This window comes from Oryzias latipes, chromosome 6, assembly GCF_053564925.1.
Source record: "Oryzias latipes strain Hd-rR chromosome 6, Olatipes_Hd-rR_3.1".
NCBI classification, from domain to species: Eukaryota; Metazoa; Chordata; class Actinopteri; order Beloniformes; family Adrianichthyidae; genus Oryzias; species Oryzias latipes.
Window position 1 is genome coordinate 23,755,045 of NC_136242.1, and position 20,975 is coordinate 23,776,019.

A 20,975-nucleotide genomic window follows, 5' to 3' on the forward strand; every position below is an offset into this window, starting at 1 on the left:
CTCAAAACAGTGCTTGTCAGACGATAATCTACCCACTCTGCAGATTACAGTTCCGATTAAAATCTATGAACACCAGGAGGGCGGGACAGATAACAGTTTTGTGTGTTTCTAGGTTTCTCGATGCACATTTTTCACCATTTTAGCAGTCTGTGTGTGTGGATTTAAATTCAGTGGTTGCAGCTGTTTGTGGTGTGAAGAAAACACACAAACATGCACTTCCTCCTGCAGCCTGAGGGGCCCAACAGCTTATTATGAGTTCTTAGTGGGAGAGAGGAGAGAACAAGAGGCCGACTGCACTTAAGTGGCAGCAGACAGCCGACATGGGGAGATTTACTTCATTTATTCTTGCTCTCAAAGATTTACAGAAGCTCAGCGTGTGATTAAGAGAAACTCCCTGTATAATTCTATAAAGCTGGAGTCTTTGCTGGCAAATGTAGCCATGACAACTATGTGTGGCAACACTTTGTCTAAGAGTCGGCTCTGGAGAATATTACTAGAGAATGCGCAGGGATGAGAAGCAGTTGAAACTTGCATCTGACAAACAGCTATTTTTTCCCCATTCATCCATCCCCTTTTTCTCCCCATCCTCATTCTGTCAGCGACCATGCTGAGAGAGTGTGTGTGTTCATGTCCTAATGTATGTGTGCTGATGTCCATTCCCATCCTGTCAGGTTTATTTCTGTTGTGTTTCTTAATTAGCTAATAAAGGTCATGGCATCTCTCAGTCAGGGAGAGAGCCGGCGCATGCAAATGAGCCAGAAGGTCAGGTAGATTAGTGACCGGATCACTTTGGCAAAATACACACACACAACCGCGCTGCCATACAGAAACTGTGTCTGCAGCTCCCAAGATGAAAGGTTTTCCCCCTTTAAGTTGTAAACTGCTGATGTTCTGTTTGTTGTTACAGTGAAGCAAGTTTCTTCATTACATTACAAACCCTAATGCACATTTTTGGTTTGCGTTTAGTTTGAACCAACTCTTCTGTGTCTGTTTAGTTTTGGACAGAAAACCTGTAACCCACGCTCATCCTTGAGGAGTGAACCGAAAAAAAAAAAAAACCTTGCTGTGTGGGTGCCTGTTTGACTGAAGGTGCAATTTTCTACAAAAAAAAAGTGAATTGTTAAGTGTCACAAATGAGTGATTGTGTTTTTCCGCTCCACATGAAGTCGGACTGTCAAAAATAAAAAGTTTTTAGGCAGAACATAAAGAGTGAAGACAGTCTGAAGCTGTAAGATCTGGAAAAAATGTCCTATGTATTTATATTAATAATCCTTTTAAACAAGTTACTCAGGGAAAAATGTCATATGAGAAATTATTTTCTGTGGGGTAGAATATATATATATTTTTAAATGAAGCTTAAATAATTAAAATGAGAAAAACTGGCAATTTCTTATCACTGTTTGTTTTTTCGGTACTGGGATATTGTGGCCCTGAAGTGAAAAAAAAACATATAAATTTTATAACAAAAATTAAAACAACAAAACATTCATAAAAGGGGAATTTACAATTTAAAAATCTAAACCAAAGTCCAGAAACCAAAAGTAAATCAAAAAAAGAAAAAAAAAGAAACAAAATAAAAACTAAACATTTTGGAAAACAAAAGTAATTTCCAGATATCAAATTGAAATGTTAAAAAATGAAACAATATAATAAACCTGAAAAAGGCAGGTATTTTGGGATACAATACCTTTTCAACCAGAAGTTTGGTGATTTCTCATTTAACCCTTTACTACAGTTCAGGCAAAACATCTTTCTGCTTTCCCTCTTCTTAAAAAAACTCCACCATCATCATCCAATCAGTGATGTCCTATAATATCTTCCTTTTTCAGTTTCTTATTCTTTTTCATTTAGATTTTTGAAAATTTAGTTTCCAAAGTGTTTTTTTCACATTATGGTTTCTAGAATTTTGTTTAGATTTCTAAAAGGTAATATTGTTATTTATTTATTCATTTATTTTTAGTATTTTGTTTTATTAGTCATTGTCATCTTTAATGTCTTTGCATTGAGTGATTTGTTGACATGATTTGCACTTCAGGGCCACCGTACCTACACCGTATTCTACAAGCAAGCCAAGAGGGTGAAGCTTGTGCACCGTATCATCTCAGAACAATACCTACAATGGCTTTTACAGACTGTGTTCAAATTTGTGGTGTTGGGCATGATTACACAGAATAATATTAGTGATTCAGACAATAACATCTGCAAACTTCAGCTCTGGTCTTTACTGAGTCTCAAACTGAGTCTCAGGACTGAGTTCTTCTGTTGTTTTAAAGTTTTAGTCAAACATTTTCTGGATATTTTTGTATGTAAAAAAAAATGCATCATGTGAGAAGATAAAAAATAATTAGTTAGGATTTTAAAAAGTTTATTCGAAAAGTAAAAGACAACAGACAAGACTTTTATAGACAAGAAATCTGTAAAAGTCCCTTTTGCTTGAAGTGATTTAGAAATTCTAATGCATAGTAGAAAGTAGAAACATTAACAAACAGAAACTGGCATTTCTTTAGCTATAGTTTCTGTTGGATATAATACACCATGCGCTGCTAATGTAGCTGAAGTATTATTGCACAAGATGTGGGGTTTTTCAGACATGTTCTGCAGAACATCTCCTGCAGTGTTACAGCAGTTTCTCTCTAGGTGCCACCTGGCTGCCTCTATGATCTCACAACCACAAAGATTGCAGAGATTCCCACAAAAACACATTGAAGCCACAACTTTGCACCGTGTGTGGGGTCGCAGACAGCAGCCAAAGCAAAGCCACAGCCCTCTGGGTTCCAACAGTGCAACCTTTGTCTCACACCAAGACACTTTTTCACAGCAGAAAAACTTTAGCTGGTTTTGAAATAAATGATAACCTCACTTCTAGCCTTGCTGCAGGTATCCTCTGTATAGCCTAATGTTACACTTTTTTAATCATTTGGATTTTTTTTTGCTAGAAATTCCAAAATCTAAAAACCTGTTGTTTTCTAGGACATAGTTTCTGCAGAGTGACAGGTGTTTATCAGAAATTTGCCTCTGAGTTGTGGGTGGGACTGTTGTTTAGTAAGCCTACCCCCATTTCCCATCATTGCTTTATAACACTCTCTCCTGCTAGCTAATGACCCCTCAAAAGCCACACCTAACCAGTGCAACCAAAATGGCGAGCATTTTGGAGCTATCCAGCTAGACAGTTTTGAGCCAGATTCCAGGTCAGACGAGGAAAACGAAGACAAACGTGAATCTATGTTTGTTTACAGGTGAATGCATCAGTGTAGCAGGTGTAGCAGGGAAAAAACTCCCCATGTTTTTTTACGTCACAAATACAATATTTTTCCAACAACATTTCTTTTGTCTGCTCCTGATAAACATTGATTTTTAAAACGAAAAACTCAGAAATGCAGTTTTAATCCAAATTTTATTTATATATGTCTTCGATCATCCGAAAAATTCTACAAGTAATTTTTTAAAATACCAAAAACATGATTTTTATTGTATTTTAATGGATTTCATTATCTTTAACAAATTGTGATGACGCAAGCGATAAACGCATTCACGTCTCATAGGAAAGGGTTCCAATCTAGCACTGAAATCATGCACTTGTCTGCATAACATGTGCTTGACTCTTCCAACAGACAAGATAAGAGGTTTCCCGGATGCTCCAGAGCTGACAATGTTAACACTGTAGTGTTGCGGTGGATCTGTTATACCTATTTAGGTCTATCACCTTTCGCAGTAGAGCTTGTCTCAGTGTCCTTTCGCTCTAAATCACCAGCTTGTCTCAATGTGTGAAAGATCCCTCTCTCTCAGGGGCTATAACTCATGTTGTCTGTTTCGCTGCTCTCTCGTTCCACATCTCCGTCGCTCCGTTTTTCCAATAACTCACCCGGTTACTCTCCATCTCTAACCTGCTCACTCACCCTTCTCTCATGACCATCCATGATCATATCTTTGGAACTTTTCCCTCATCTTCTGGAGCTTTTGCTCCGCCCTGGCTCAAATCAGCAGTGACATGGCACGGATGCTCTGACTCAGAAATGGCCTCCATTTTTCAATCCACTACAGGGAAAAGTTATGAAAGGACTAGTGAATGCTAAAAGAAAACTTAAGTAGCAAAGTAAAAAACAAAACAAACAAAAAAACACATAACTTGCAGGAACCATTTTTAGCCTTTGAGCTTATTATGCTTCTGAAAGCAGATGAATGCATATCAGAGAGAGTGAAAACTCTAATACCAGTGACTCAAATTCATGCAAAACTTTTCCACACACGATAAAGACACGCCTGTAAACACACCTCTACTATCTAGACTCACAGGCTGTTCGGCCTGCAGCATTAGAGCGCGCCTAAGAGCTATAGTCAGATTGTCAGCATCATATCTTGAGCTGAGCAGACTGTCGTTGGAGATGATAGAAGGGAATAGATTTTCTTTGTTTGGATCCTTTCCTCCTTCAGCAGCTCCTCTTCCTTCTGCTGATCACTCATCCAGCTGTTGTTTCCACCACATTCTCCAAACCTCAGATGTCCTCAAATAGGAAGAAAACCATGTTTTCTGCAAAACCTAATGTTTTTTATTTAAAAAAACATTAGGTTTCTGTCCATCAATCCACCCATCTTCTAAACCTGTCTTGTCCCTTACGGGATTTACAGGGCTGCATCAGACTTTGTCAAATTTTTTTACATAAAAAAATAAATAATAATTTTCCCCCTACCTTTTAATTTTAAGTTGTTTCACTTCCCTGATCCCTGCAGCCTCAAACCGGGAGTCAACACTTCCCCACAGCCCTGTGTGACTTTGTCTCTCCTTTCCTATGCAAACAAGTCTTCTGTCTTCTAAACGTGTCTGCGTGCCCTCAGGGACCTGAGATTTAAAGCCGTTTTCAGAGGAGTTTAAAAAGGTCCAATCCATAATTGCCGAAAGCTCTTCGACCGTCTACAGACTTAGAATAACATGCATTTAAATGACTGAATTCAATATCTGCATCTGCTGTATATCACTGCTAGTCATGACTCACGCTGCAGCAGATTGGCGTTGTTTCAGATTTAGTTTCACGTTAGCATCTCGCTGATTAAGTGGTGGCCGGTGCATCACAGAGGCACTTGTTCATTCTGTTTTTCCAAACAGACACAATGGAATGTAATTAGTCAGTGGCTGCTTCGTGCTCGGGCCTGTGTTTGCTACTAATAAATGCTAATAACAAAAAGTGAGGCCATATGTCATCTGCTGCATTTTCAGGCAGACTAGTAGTCAACATACATTAACTGTGTTTCCAGCCTCTTTCAGTCCTCTGATTACAATAAATGCCTCTTCTCATTGCAACGGTGGGCTTTACAATAATAGACCATAAATTAATACAACATGCAGTTGTAAATTTTATTATGGTTAGTATTTACAGTGTATCTGTGTGCCTGTGGGTACATTAGACGACAGATAATCAGCCTTCACAGATGTGGTGACTCTAGACTAGAATAACAGGAGCTTACTGTGTGTGTTTTTCAACGTAGCGGTTAACATAAATTCAAAATCTTGTGCTCAACCTGTTTTCCACAAGCTGCCTCTCTTAGAATACACCAGCAATGGACTTAATCTTTTTTTCTTTAATCTCCGCAGAACAAGGGTCAGCTGTGAAAAGCTTATTAAGGTATAATTCACTGCCCTGTCTGTGTCATTTGGACTAGCATTATCACAGAGGCTCACGACAGAGAGTAGAAACCCTGTGAGAGGCGAGCATGTTTGTGTGCCGGGCGTGCTTCCATATGAAATGTATACCGGGCTGAATCTCTGCGGTGTTAATGGCTTTTTAAATGTCAGGGAAAGTCAGGGAATGATAAAAGAGAGATCTGTTATCCACTGTCCTCATGATCACCGAGGAGCACACCACTGCTCTGTTGAGGCTTACTGTGTGTGTGTGTGGGTGTGTGCGTGTGGGTGTGTGTGTGTGCGCAGCAAAAGCCCAACTTCCATTTGCGCTGATGTTGGTATGATTTATTCACCAATCAGATTAGCTCTGGGAGAGACAATAAGAGAAAAAGAGTGGAGAGAGTCAGACATTAGGATACATTTTGGCTTTGTTTCATGTTGTTTTTCATTGTGTCTTCATAGAAATCAGCTCAAACAATCCATTATTACTCTAAAGAGGCCTATGCTAACAACACAACTAAATGATACAGAAATATGAAGTACATTGGACCTTATTTTATGTCTAACTTTTAAGGTCCATGACACACATACATGACATACACTTTCAAAGAGTTTTGTTTAAATGCGTGTGGATGTGGTGCGTTCATATGTTCGAAAGAGCTCTGTGGTGTGCTGGTGCAGCACAAGCAAGAAAAACCTGACCCAAGTAACCCTTGTGCTATCTTAGATGACCCCACCCTTACATTGACGTGTTCTCCCTACCATGACAAAGGTGGATAAAGGTGGAAAGATTTCATGTAATCCATGGACACCAGTGAATATCACAAATCATTGAAGAGGAGGAGGTGGCCGAACAATGAACATTGTCCAGACTCCAGGCAATTATGGACAATGTGACACACCCTCTGCATGAGGCCTTCAGTGAGAGGAAGAGCAACTTCAGCAGCAGACTTTTATCCCAAACCGGCGCCGCAGACTTAGAAAGTCTTTTGTCCCACGAGCCATCAGACTGCACAACTCTCTGTGTTGAGAGCTTTTACTTTAGTTTTTGATTAAGCTGAATCTGAGCAACACCCCTTTTTTGTTATTCTGTTTCCTCATGAGCTAAGTGTAATGAGTGTAGTTAAACTAGACTTTTTGGGACAGATGAGGAAGACATCTGGGAAGAGACATGAGGTTAAAGGTGCTACGCCAGCAGCAACAGAACTACATATTTTTGAACATTACAGAACGCAAACATGTTCTGACAACTAAAACCTCCAAAATAAAATCACTACATTTAAGTTCTTTAACTTTATAGATAAAAGCTCTAAAAAGATCATAGTTTCAGTTTCAAAAAGGTGAGGGAGGCAAAAAAAATCTCTTTTATGCCATCTCCCTGAAGATGTTTTTTATTTCTATTTTTACATTTTCAACTCTTTCTTTTTCTTCTTTTCTAGTTCTTCTGTGACTTTAGTGTTTGCAATAAATACATGAGTAAATAAAAATAAAGACCACAAATATGGGGCACTGTAGATTTATTCTGGTCAAATTTGTGATAAACTGAAAGTCACTTTGTCAGCTGTTCCGCATTACTTCAGTCTAAAACCTTTTAACAGCACTGCTTCAAATTCTCCAGAAACATTTTTTTTTACCTTCCTTTATTAATCAGTAAAATTAGATTTAAGATAAAGCTGCAGGTCAGACTTGGAGTTATTTTTTTTGTTTTAATTTGTTTAATGCAAAAAAGTTTTTTTGTTTTTAGCGGCCTAATAGCTGCATTTGAAACATCAATCTTGACTCTCTGTTCGGTCAATTTCTTCCACCTACAGTAAACAAACCAAAAAGTAGAAGAAATGACTGGTGAATGTTGGCTCAGAAGCTCTCTATAGGAGCTTTTAAGCGATTCACTACACATTTAAAGCCTCTGTCAGACCTCCAGTGTTTATATCTATTCAGCACAACTCACATGACTCCCACTTCAAGGAGACAAAGTCACATTTTGTACAGAGTCAAAAATGTTCTGTAAAATCGGTGTGTTGTGAATGAGCGTGTGTACGTGTGTCTGTGTGGGGGTTCGTCCAGTGCGTTGGCCTGCTTCAGCAGAGGGTTGAGTGATGTCACAGCAGACTGCATTTTAATGGAGAGGGAAGCAATTAGACAGAGGACAGGCCGAGAGGTGGGGAGGTGGAGGGGCTGTCTGTGTGACACACGGTTCACTCACACATCCTCACACACACTCTCATTACGGAGGATGAGTTAATTAATTGCACAGTGATTCCCGATACTCATAATTAATCTCATATGTATGCAAGTGTGTTTTTGAGAGGTGACCCACCCTCCCCCACACTTATAATGCACCTGAGGTACAAAAAATTTTCTAGCTGGTTTACAAAACTTAAATTGTCTATATGTTTAAATACCTCGTGTTTAAAATTGGCAGTAAGTGATCATGATAAATTGACTTTTTTCTTTAATGCAATATAAACACAAAGCTGCATTCATACAGCCATTACTCAGTCATTCTATTTGTCTGAATAACCATTCTTGCTCTGATGTCTTTTTTTTTTTAACATCTTTTGAATTCTATTTTTTTCTTCATGCTATTTTTACTTAATTATTAGTTAGTTAGTTAGTTAGTTAGTTAGTTAGTTAGTTAGTTAGTTAGTTAGTTAGTTAGTTAGTTAGTTAGTCAGTCAAGTTATAAACTGACCAATCAGATGTGTCAGTGAACGCATGTGATGGAACGTTTGATTGACAGATTCCCCGAACCCGGTTTCAGTGGTAGAGTTAGAGGTAGAGTTGTGGACTTCAAACAAACCTACTCATGATTGGCATGCCCCGCCGCTGTGTCCATTTCTATTTACAGTCGATGGTAGTGAAATATGTTACACCCCTGTCTAGGGGTTTATAAATGGTGTAACATAAAGGTAAGAAGGAAAAACTAAATTCACCAACGACTCAAAAACTCTCACGAGACCCAGGCTGAAATTAAGCTGGGAATTTATTTAAAATGAAAAACTCAAAACTATACAAAAATCACCAAACCAAATTACAAGGACCAAAGCCTTTAACTCTCTGCTGCTGCCAGCTGGAGAGAGAGGGGGGGGGGGGTGGTGGTTCCAACAGATGATGTAGCAGTTTTTAAAGCTGCTGCTGGAAGTCCACAGCCAATCAGGTGCTCCGGACACTGTGGAATCCAATCTGCACACTATAGGAAGGAAAGAAAAAGGAAAGACAGAACCTCCCACTGCAGCAGAAAACCAAAGAAAACAGATACAGAAAAACACTCCAAATATAAGAATAAAACAATATTACGGCTGCAGCCGTAACAACATATAGATGGAGTTCCTTTTAATTCATGGAAGTGCCAACATTCAAATGAGAGAAAAATTAATAAATGTGGTTTGTGTCCTGATAGAATTCTATGCAACCAAGTCTTCCATAAATCGGAATAAAGCTGTGAAACAAAAAGCCTCAAACAAGATTTGCACCGCTTTGACATTTTACGACAAACCTCATCCAACAGCTTTCATTGAAGAATGGGCATTCTTCAATGCTTTCATTGAAGAATGCCCATTTAGCCCATCCTTTAATGCTAGTCGCATGCCCGGTTTGAGCATAGCTTAAGACATGACCAAGGAAACAATAGAAAAAAAAAACATGTGGTGATAGATAAAAGCATCTATTTATCCTTTAGACAATAAAACAAATGACTAAAATGTAGTTTTTTTATTTTACTCCAAGGCTTTGAAAGCAAAAAAAACAAAACATGCTGAAACATTTAGTTGCACTATAATACTTAATTACATCATGTCCTGGCAAATTGCCTTTTTTCATCAGAGCTCTTAGCACACTGTTTTTCCTTTTCAGAGGGGGGTTTGGGGCAGGGCTGTCCAGTTTAAAAATTACGTGTATTAATCTTGCAGTGCCCTGCCCATGATCCTTTGCATTTATCTACATGAGCTGGAGTGGTGGAGCAATCGCATTTGGAAATTAAACATATAAAAAAGTTAAGGATAGCTCAGTGAGTGATGAAGCCAACCAATCGGCAGTAGCATAAATCTCTGCCTGTCGCCATGCCCACCTGTGCCCAAGCAGATCCGGATGTAGTTATGATTTTTCTGTGTTTGCATATATGAGTCTAATTTATTAGAATCAATATTGGGATTATTTACAAGCTAGTCCTGGTCTGCTGCCAATAAGCCCATTAGGCGCATTGTTGGAGAGTGGTTATATGATCAAATACACAATAGTAATTGGGAGTGGAGAGAGGCCAGAGTGTTTCTCAATGAGGTGATTATCTGCGTGCAGGTTATTGTGCTATTTCAGCATGACATGTAAATCTGCATCGCAGCATCAATCATGGACGCCACTGTCAGCAGAGTGAGGTTTGAAAATGCTCAGTGACAATGCTGAAGAATGATGAGGAGCTAAATCACAAGAAGCCAGAGTGACAACAAGCTGCAAAGAAACTGAAACAACTTTCTTTGGACGTTGATCTATTGTCCAGTTGGTCACACTGAGAGAGAAAGTGAGGCAATCCTTGAGTTATAGTTTAGCAGCATTAATACTTTCGCCACAGGAGCCAAGTGGACACCAACTAGACCAAAACCTTGCAGATGGGACCTGACAGAAATCAATTTAGAACAATGAAAACAGAAAGATTCATAAATGTTAAATGTATATATAAAGAGCCTTGGTTTCTAACAAGCATGCAAACTTTACATATCAGTGACGTTCAACACTTTTAGAGGTTCATGTGAAATTTTCTGACACGCTGTATTCAATGCTGCATAGTTTGCAAGCATTATGGAAATTTAGACAGTTGTTTTTTTTCCAATGTACAAGATACTTATCTGTTATTTGTTCATCACAGAAGATTGCCCTCTATGCCGGAGCAAAAAACAGTTGAAGCACAATAACAAAAGAAACTTTTCTTTACCAAACGTAGTGTGGTATGAATTCACAAAGTTATAGTAGAAATTGAAAAACGGATTATTGAAAACCTATTCATCCATTTTCAGAACCCACAAAATCCTTCTCAGGAGTCACAGGGCTGCTGGAGCCAACCAAAGCTACCGTTGGATAAAGGCGGGGTACACCCTGAACAGGTTGCCAGTCTGTCGCAGGGCCTCACGCATACCCATGCACACTTAGGGAAAATTTCGATATACAAACTAATCTATGAAACTGTTCAAAATAAAACTGAAAAAGAATTAATGAGTATTGTTTGCCCTTAGGATAGACTTGTGCTTGATGAAACTCTGAAAGGACGTAGCTTTTTTGGTAGCCTTTTATGCAGACATTCTGCATTGTTGTCCATTATGTTCTGTAACTTTTTGGTTCCAAACACTTAACATTTTTGGTTCCACATTTAGCATCAGGTCCAAGTCAATAAAGTCAATCTTTTCCATTATTCCTTGAAGTCACTGGCTTTGATGCTGCTTTAGATGACTGCATGAAATATCCATTACCTTCATGAACCTATAAAATGAAAAAGTTTGGTTTATCAAAATATGGCAGAAGTGATGAGCTATACTAACCAAAACTTTGATTACTTTTTTATTTTTAGTTTTACATCTTACATATGTTTATACACTAATTGAATTGTTCTTCTCATGAGTTCTTCCTCGTATTTCTATCAGAATGTAAATATTCTAAAATTATACATCCATGTCTTTTAGGTGTAAACTTTATATTTAATTTTAAATGTTGGCTCAGTCCTTTAAAACACACCTTGAATTATTATGTATTTATCCATGTACACACTTTCTTTGCATCACCCACTTTATCTTTATATTTACTGCAACCACACTCACAGCCCTGGATTCATTTATCACTTACTGCTGAACGTTCAAAAGCTTTCCTAACAATGACACTGGCAGCTCTGAAGCACAAAATACTTTCCCTTACTTTACTGATCAGATAGTGATAAACAGCAGTAAAGTGGCCTATTTGTCTAACATTCTAAACCTTTTTTTATATAATAACAAGGAGGTCTCTTAATATATATGAAAAACTTATTTGGGCAGTTTGACAAGCTGCTGGGCTTCGACAGTAATCCAAAATGTTATCTTAATTTTCAAAACTTAATGCACTTTTCTGATACGAAACATGTCTTGAAAATTGACAAATTTTACTTTCATATGTATTGTAAGACCTAGAGGTAAAAATGCTTTTGTTTTTCACTGATGCATACAATGTCTTGGATTTTTTTACATGCTCATTTTTTGTTAATTTTCCACACCTTTTTATTCAGTTGAGTTGAGTTTAAGTGACTTTCTCTGGGTCTATGGTTTTGTGTTTTATCATTTTAATGTTACAACTATAAGCGCAAATAGAGAACAGTAATAACTGCACATTTTGAACATAAATTAGCATACTGATTGAAAGTTTCTAAAGTCAAAGCAGTTCCAACTTAGAATACGATTTCACGTCCTAATTTCACTTAAACCCTCTAAAGAGATTTGCTTCTTTTGTTTTAAGGTCGATTTAGTTAACTTCAAGACTTCCAGTCTAACACACCTAAACCACACAAAGGAAGCGACAAAGAGACAGAAGGGCTTTGCCGCTAAGTATGTGGTAGTTTCTGCATCATTTACTGAGGCTCAATAACAACCTTTCTCATCGACCGACACACCTGGCCACACAAAATGACACTTACTGTCCTTTGAGAACACATGCAGCATATCTTCTTTCACCTCACTGTGGCCTCAAACAGACACGCTGCATCCCCTTCACACTATCTGCTTCGTGACAGATGTATTTGTGTAATAGTTTGGATAGGTATTGATCCACACAATGGAGCCAGTTAAAAATATAGAGAAAAATGAGATTTCAAAATCAACGTGGCTTTGAGGCAAGGCTGAGTGACACAGAGGCGAGGTGGGAGAAAACATTACGAAAAAAAAAAAAGGTGAAAAGGAAATCAATGGTATGGTGCTTAGGTGAAAAGTTCAAGTCCCAAAAAACCTGAGGAGATCAGATTGTGGAGACAGGCATGAACTCTGTTTGAGTGCATGTTTGGACTGTGATCGCATGTGGGTGTATGTGTGTGACCTTGACTTGGCCCAGTGGTAAAGTGGGGCGTCAGGAGAGTCAGTCTGTGAGCAGTCAAGCGTTTTCCCCACAGATTAGCAGTCGTTATTACTGCCACCAACCACTGGCCTGACAAATCCTCTTATTTCATTTTGCCTTCCTCTACCTCTCTGCCTTGCTCTTTCTCTTTTCCTCACTCTTTTCTTTCACCAAAACCTCCCTCCTCCTCTTCTCTCTGCCCACTATAACTGCTTTGCATACTTAACCGTTCCCCTCTCCTGGTGAGTGATCAGTTTTCTCTATTTTTGAAAATAAATATCTACTCATTGTCTCTGCATCTCCGCTGCTCAACAACTCTTCTGCAAAGTTTCTTCTCTCCACCGCTTTGCCTGCTTCTCCCTGTGCCCCCTCTCCCCCTCACCAGCCCCTCTATAGTGTGATGAATCTGTAGACAGGGGCTAATAATTGTACTTCAGCCCAAGTGCTCATTTTTCTTTGGGTTTGAAAGCTGTGACAGGCAGGGGCTCTCCGCCCACCCCCCAGCTTTACTCTCCTCCTTTTTCTTTTACCTTTTTTTTTCCATCCCCACACAATGGGTGAGTAAAATAACTCAGGGTTTACAAGGTCATGCTGTCGTGGTGAGGACACACGGGGGGATTCAGGATTTCCTCCAGTGAGATGTGCTAAGGCTTCAGTAGAAAGTTACAGACGCCACAAACACACCTGCAAAAGGAAATGTGCACTTTTGATAGAGAATGAATCGATCACAGCCATTCGGACAAGGTGTTGCAGTGTGGGGATGAACGAAGTGTTTATTTGCCCCGACAACAGAGGTTTTACATGATTTTCACATTTTTTCTGTTCAAACTGTAAAGGAGGATGTCTACGCCTCAAAGAGAAATGCAGACATGAAGCTTCTCCAGACCGTCCTCCTCATTTCAAAGAAATAAAACGCTTTTATAGTAATGCAATAACACCCGGAAAATCTGCAAGGAAGACATGAAAAAATATTTGTCAAGCACATTCCTCACATTTAAACACATTTATGGGGTCTGGATGGATCTGCAATTCCCAGCAAATATATTATAATCTCCACAGATACTGTGTCCAGGCGAAGCGCATCATCAGATATTGAAAGAAAATACTATTACCATTGACCCATGTGCAGTGGTACCTTATGAAAATTGATCAGCAATTTGAATCTCCATGTCATCCTCAAAGAGGGGGCGATGAAGAGAATGCAGGAGGTGGGGAAGAGAACAGAGAGTGAGACTTTATTGCCTGCTGTAGTTAGATGGTAAATTTCCTCCCGGCAGATATTTATTGGGTTAGTTGAGTCCAGAGAGAGCTTTAACATTGATTGTGATCATTAAATATATCCGCTTGAAATGGCAACATGGCATTCCTTCAGTCAATGGAGCCAATAGCGGCAGAACAAAGGCATAATCAAATCAATCCTCTCATAATTATTCTTTGAGAGGAGGAATTAATCACAAGAAGAAATAAAAACAATAATGGAAAATGAAATGGTCTGTCGTAAACAATTACTGCCCAAATTGATATAAACTCAGTGAAGGGGGAAAAAAAATCTACAATAAATCTAACTAATTAAAATAACATTCCAGTGTATATTGGTTATTTGGTATACAGTGACTTTGGCTTATTATACTAGTAGGCAGGATGTGTAATTACAAGAAAGAGGTAGAATTGAAAAGTGAAGAGAAGAAAGAAGAAAATGGTGGGATGGGGGACTGCTTCTAGGGTCAAAGGATCAAGGTCCTCCTCTTGTGAGAGCCGTGATTCTTCCTCCTCTCTGCCTGCTGAGAGGAAGTGTAGTTATTGATTAGCTATCAGATGATTCCGATAGTGCCTGATCGATAGGACTTTGTATGAAAGCCAGGCAGGACACTCCTTTTTCACTCAGGCACTCACCCAAGTATTGGCCACTGCAGTGCAGACCACAAAGACATTTCAGTTGTTTGTAGATTATCCTTTGTTAACATGTCCATCGCTCCAATCCAAAGCTTCCATGAAGGCTTTTATATTTATTGATGCAGCTGTTGAACTAAGCTTTTCCTGCACTGTGCTAGTTAAACCAACAAAATGTTTCAGAAGAATACAACATCCTAACCTAATTTTTTGAGACTTTGTTGCCACTTTTTTGCCTTTAGTAGGGAGAAGAACATTAAATAAAGGGTGAAAAAGACAGAGAAGGTCATGCAGCAAAGTTTTCCCTGGCTGGAAGTCAAAGTTGCTGCTCGGGACACATTCAGCCACGTGACGCGTGTGCAAAAACACACAACTATCAGCCCGGGCCAAAAAACACCTGATCAGTCAAAGTGATGAATTTCCAGCAGGTATTATTAATCAGCACCATTGGTTTCCTGATAAATAGTCACAAAGAGTTTACATTATTCTTATGATTAATTTATCTCCAGGTTAGACCACCGAGCCAGAGTTGTGTGTGTATGTGTGTGTGTAGGGGGGGTTCCAGAAGTCACAGGTCTAAAATCAGTCTTTAGATGGGGCGGAAAATCCAATTAATCATTTAAAGACTCCAAAAAAGACAGCAGGGCTGACTATCAGAATAAAAGTAACACATGGGGTCTAAGCACAGTCAGAGGGGTAACTTAACAGCTGATGTGCAGTACACACTGTAAGATCCATCTGTTTCAATATGAACCCAGTAGACTCTGGGGAAGAAGACGGTGTCATTTTTACAGAAGCTCAAAATGAGGCTCGGCAGCCTGCTCGCTTCACACACCAGATTACACTGCATTCTGTAACTGATTGACAAATTTTGTGAAGTGAGCCAGATCCATGAGCTGGATCTCTGAGAAAAGAAATAAAGAAAAAAAAAGGGGAAAAAACAGGATCAAGCTGGACTTTGATCAGCACCACAGACAGCGGCAAGATATAGCTGGTATTGTTCTGAATACTCTAACAGCTGTAAAACTAAATCTTTATTCATCTCACTGAAGTCATTTAGTGTGTCACGCTGCTGTGGGTTTTTATTCAGTCTGTAAAATATTTCAAAAGGAGGATGAAGATTTTGCTAAAAGTTTTGCAATCTGTAATTGATTCTGACATCAAACGCTGAAAGAAAATTGTCTGGACAGTACGAAGTTTCTCACTGTGAACCTGACAGATGCTGAGTGTGTGGATTTGTGCTGTTCGTCTGCTCCACGTGTGTCCCATAGTGGGAAAAGCAAACCATAAGACATCTGTACTGCAGATTACAACACACAAGCATGAGTTTTCTGTGCACTGCACTGCATTATTCACATTCCCTGCCTTTCAATACGTTTTTTTTAACCTTTCTCTACCAGGGAGGACAAAATATTACTGAACACACAAACAAACAAAAAGAGGAGAAATGACTTCAAAGTATAGCTTGGGTTTGGCTTTATGTGGAGAAACACAAGCAGAATGTTATTTGAGTTTTTTTTTTAATAGCATATGTAGGGTCATCAAATGCATCTGTCCTTCTAGAATAAAAACATAAAACAGTCTCTGGGGTGAAAAAAGGTCAAATCAGTTTTTATTAAACCATTTTATATTTTTTGGTTGTTACACGTTTAAAAAAAACTGTCTTTGTCTGCTTCTTACACCAGCATCCCCTTCAATACGCCTGCAAATGAGTAAACAAAGATTTCACTAATGTTTGTACACTAGAGATTTATTCAATGTTCCTTTTTTCTCTGCTCCTATTTACAGATCATGAAGCTGGAATGAGGATTCTTGAACAACCTGCGACACCCAGACTGCCAAAAAGCACAACGTCTCAAACGCAGCCCATCCTCGCTGGGGTTTTCTGGACATCCAACCTCTGACAAACCTGAATTCCGAGCCAAGAGCTGATCGTCATCATAAAAAAGGAAAAACAAAAAAGGAAGAAAAAAGGACATAAAAAAACAAAAATGTACCACCCTGGTGAAACAACAGACAGAGAGAATTTGAAGAACCTGGACTGTAAATAAGACTTGCAACCATCTCTATACAAATGGACAAACACCATTGCATAAATACTTCTGAGACTTGACAAAGTGCAGATCATCAAACCTTTACTTTGCAAAAAGCGAAAGGAAAATTTATGATGTCCCTTCAGCACACCCCTCGAAATCAGGAATTTGTAAATCTTGTACAAAAAACCGAGAAAATGAATTATTGCAAAATAATGTAGATATTCATAAGAATCATACTTCTAGTGTGTTTATATATCCACAGGTGTCACATGCCCACCCATTCATTTTTTTCTTCTTGCCCCAAAGGTTTTAGCAAAGTGATTAACCACCCTTCTCTCTCACTAACCCCAAAGGAAAATCTTGACAACAATAAGGAGGTGAACACTTATTACCCAGAAATTTACAGGGAAAACTAATTATAGTGCACCTATGTCTAAATCTGATCAATTCTATGCTCTCTAGGAAACCCTCTATCATTATCGAAACAAAAAATAAAGCTGAACACGTCCCCACTTTCCATTGTAAAATACCACAAAACTTTTATTCTTTTGGAAATAAAAACCCACTCCTGTACTTTCTGAAGTGTGTTTTAGCCCCGTGATGATGTGACACATCTGGATGGACTTTTGTCGTTTGGCAGCTTTTGTACAGTCCAGTCAGAGTCTTTGATTAACTTCATCTCAAGTCAACTACTTCCTCTTTGATTCCTGTTTTGGCCTGCACCCGTCCTCCTCTCCTTCCTCTTTCTCGTCTGCCAGTTTAGAGGGCTTGTATCCCCGCTGACCTCTCCGCCACCAGGCGCTCGCTGAGCTCCCACAGGCTGGCGGCGCTGCTCGGATCCTGGGCCTGGTTGGAGGGCTGGCAGCGGAAGCAGTTGTTGAAGTACATGCCGCCTAACCCCTCCAGCTCCTGAGCCACTGCGCAGTACACCGTGGTGGCCGCACCTTGTTGCTGTGGAGAACAGAGACACAGTGAGAGGACACGTTGTGGCACTGAGACAACTCAATGGCGTCACCCTGCAGGAGGAAGCAGGAAAAAAAATGTCAAAAAATGGAAACTCACACACAGACACTAGGAGGTGTCCTGTCCAGAGAGGACAAACTGGATGCCAAAAACACCCCCTTTGTCCTTCATGTGACACAAATACAGACACACAAAAAGAGACAGCAGGGCTGAGCGGCCACAGGGGTGGAGAAGATTTAAGCACACGCTGTCTCACTTAAATCCATGCGGCCCATGATGACTGGCTCATATTAACATGGGAAAAGCGTGACCCTCTCCTGTACATATATTTATATACATATATTTATTTATTTATTTATGTATTACTCTGCCTGGTTTGCAAAGGACCTTTGGCTGCCCCGAACTGTGTGAAGGCCCAACTCACTGGAAAAGGTGAAACCACACCAGCTCCTGTCTGGATCACCGAGAAGACACAGCTTTTATGTACATAATAGAGGTTTTATGGCCATGGCAACGAGTATAAAGATTTTCTTTATATGTACAGGGATTCACCGAGGCTTTTATAGCTGTATTTAAGTTTTGGAAAGTGATGCAAGTACAAGTTAGTTAAGTTAGTTACTTCTGTTTTAAAAGAAAACTTTTTGTTTTTACACATGCAGAACCAGCCTGGCTTCTTTTCTGAGTAAAAGCTCAACCTGGAACACAAGTTCATTTTGAGACGCTGTTCAACAGTATTTCCACAAAACCTGCTAAGCTGTTGGTCAGTAATTAGCAGGGGATATTCTTAGAGTGCCATTCCTGTGACATTTGAAAATGAAAGACGAGAAAGCGGCAGAATAAACGCATCAGAGAGAATTAGGCACATAACCCGACTGCTCAAAGAGCCATCTTTCATGTTGCAGCTCTGACGAAAAGCTGCTGTGACAGCTTCCCCGCAAACTCCAGGGGCTTGAGACAACTTCTATACAGCTGTACAAAATGACTTGCCTCTTTATCTCATGATGAGAGTGATGAGAGTTTCACACGGAGCACCGGCACACACTCAGACAAGCCCATATGTGCAATAGGCAACCACACTGAAGGCACACAAATATACTTATGAGTATATAACAGAGGCGTATAGCAAGCCAACTGTTTGAACAGATTCCCAAAGCAGCTGTACAGTGCAAAGATCTACTGAGGTCTAAGACATTTATATTAACAAAATGCATATGCAATGAAAAGATTTTAAAAAAAAAAGCATAGGAGATTTCAAGGAATGCGCTTTTTAGCTTCACACACACAACTTCCAGTAAAGTTCCACCCCGGTTAACCCTGATGTGTTAACGCTGGCACAGCAGACTGAGCGCGTTTGATGTGCAGCCTGATGAGAGGACTGGTAAACAGCAGATGAAACAGCAGCATCTCTCTGTGCACTGCTGCCTGTCTCACCTGCCAGTGAGGCGATAACTTCATCCACGTCACATGTCACCATATCAAAAACAGACAAATGCCAAGCAGTGTCTCTGAGTTGCAGGTTCACACGCGCCGCCACCAAGTCATCTCCCCTCACTTACAACATCTGATTTAGCTCGCCTGAAAGCCAAGGCGCCTTTTAGACCTCACTGAAGATTTCTATGCCCTGACTCACTGAAGCCTTTGAACTTGACTCTCAGAGCAGTTTCTGTACAATTACCTTCCTACAAATTCAAAAACAGGATGATAACTTTCAGGCTTCAAATCTAAACTTGTGTGACTTGAATCTCCCTAAAATGCTTCAGAAAACCCAAGTCCGTGCTGCAGCTTGTTCTCTGGCTGCAGCAGCCCAGCTAGTGGCAGATGAAGTACAACATAGACTGTTTGTACTATCTTGTTGGTGTTTAGCTTATCCTCCCTACCACTTGACCTTGTGACCTGCGTAAAAGATAAAGCTGATGGGATTAGACATTAACATGCTCAGCCACCCACCACAGCCATTTATCATAGTGTGTGCGCTTGCAGATGGAAGGAAAGACGTGTGCAAGGTATTGTGGGACAAAGAAACGGAGAGGGGGAGCAGCAAACTCTTCCTCTTACAGATGCTTAAAATCAAAACTACCACAATAATATGGATAGTAAATGTTCAGAGCCAAACATTTAGTTGTAAATTACGTCTCAGCAATGTGAGAACATTTCTTTCAAAAGATGTGAAAGAAGGAGTATCATCAATGTTCAGAGTGAGGAGATTAAGGGCTTAAAAATTCTGAAGGATGGTTTCAGTAACTTAGAAAATATTTTAGACATTCCCTAACAATTAACCAGCCCCACCACAAGGACAGAGGAGGTAAACTAATTACATCTACAAACCCATAAATGACTCTTTGGTAAATTATGGTAAAAAGATCAAAGCAATATGACAAGCCAAATAGTAGACTTAAAAAGCAAGTTTGTTTTCTTTTGTGTATCTTATCAATAACTAACCAAAATTCTAATATTGATTAAATCTGTTCAGCAATAAACTGATTTTTGGTAAGCCGTCTACGTGGAAATGGGGTTCAACGTTGAAGTCTTGTAACAGCTCTGGGACCAGATCCAAGTCTTCCAATACTGACACATAATCCAAGAGCCTGATGGATTTGCAATAGAAATGTCCTTGTACAGTGTTGCGCAATAACTGGTTGTTACAAATGTATTTAAGAGCAAAAAAAGAAAACCTATTCAGGAAGATGTTTTGTTTTGTTTTTTTCATGAACCAGCTGTAATGTCACTTTTGCCGTGTTTTGTTCTGTGTCTCTTAACATCCAAGTTGCCGTCAGCTGTTAGAGCTTTTTCTGACCCTATGCATGTGATCCTTCAGCCTCACATCTGTAGTTACAGCATCCACCACTTCCTCTGACCTGTGTGTAAATACGTCAGTACTGTAGAGCAGTCTGTTTTTGGCCTGTACATAGAAAAAAAAAAGAATCCTGTATATACTAAAACCTATGCATGCTGAAAACCTAGCAATTCTTTCAGGTACTTTTATATTACCCAAATTCACATATGGCATGTCCTAAAAAAAACAAAAAAGTAGAAAAAAAGAGAAAAAAATATATATAAATAAAAAGGTTAAAATAAATGAGTTCATTATATTGTCTGGCAATATCCTCTCTTGGACGGTGTGTGTAGAGTCTTCCTGTTTTCTTTCTCCTGTGGGTGGTTCTCTTCCTTTGCCTGTCCTGTGTTTCTGCTCACCATCTGTGTCAGTTGTTGTCAGTTGGCAGTTGTACAGCAGCGAGGGTTGAGGCAGAGAAAGGGTGGCATTTACCAGCTGACCTCTGCGATGGCGCTCCAGTTCAGCAGCGGTACGAAAACTGTTATTTTTTTAGGCCTCAGACACAATTTGAGAAGTAGACTCCCACTATTTACCGCTGATCATGACGGCATGCCTACATGCTTTCAAGTGAACTGGT

At 39.5% G+C, this 20,975-nt stretch overlaps 2 protein-coding genes across 2 annotated transcripts in view; one reads left to right on the plus strand and one right to left on the minus strand.

Annotated features, from left to right (window-relative positions):
* Positions 1 to 17,175, plus strand: part of LOC144981241 (transcription factor Maf-like) — a 45,254-nt gene extending 28,079 nt beyond the window's left edge. Inside the window, exon 3 of the mRNA XM_004069693.5 lies at positions 16,355 to 17,175. The gene's annotated coding sequence lies outside the window, so the exon portion shown is untranslated. The remainder of the gene's footprint in view (positions 1 to 16,354) is intronic.
* wwox (WW domain containing oxidoreductase) overlaps positions 16,152 to 20,975 on the minus strand; it is a 162,046-nt gene continuing 157,222 nt past the window's right edge. The window contains exon 9 of the mRNA XM_004070065.5: positions 16,152 to 17,553. Within this exon, the coding sequence (XP_004070113.1) occupies positions 17,362 to 17,553 (192 nt within the window). The 3' untranslated portion in view covers positions 16,152 to 17,361. The remainder of the gene's footprint in view (positions 17,554 to 20,975) is intronic.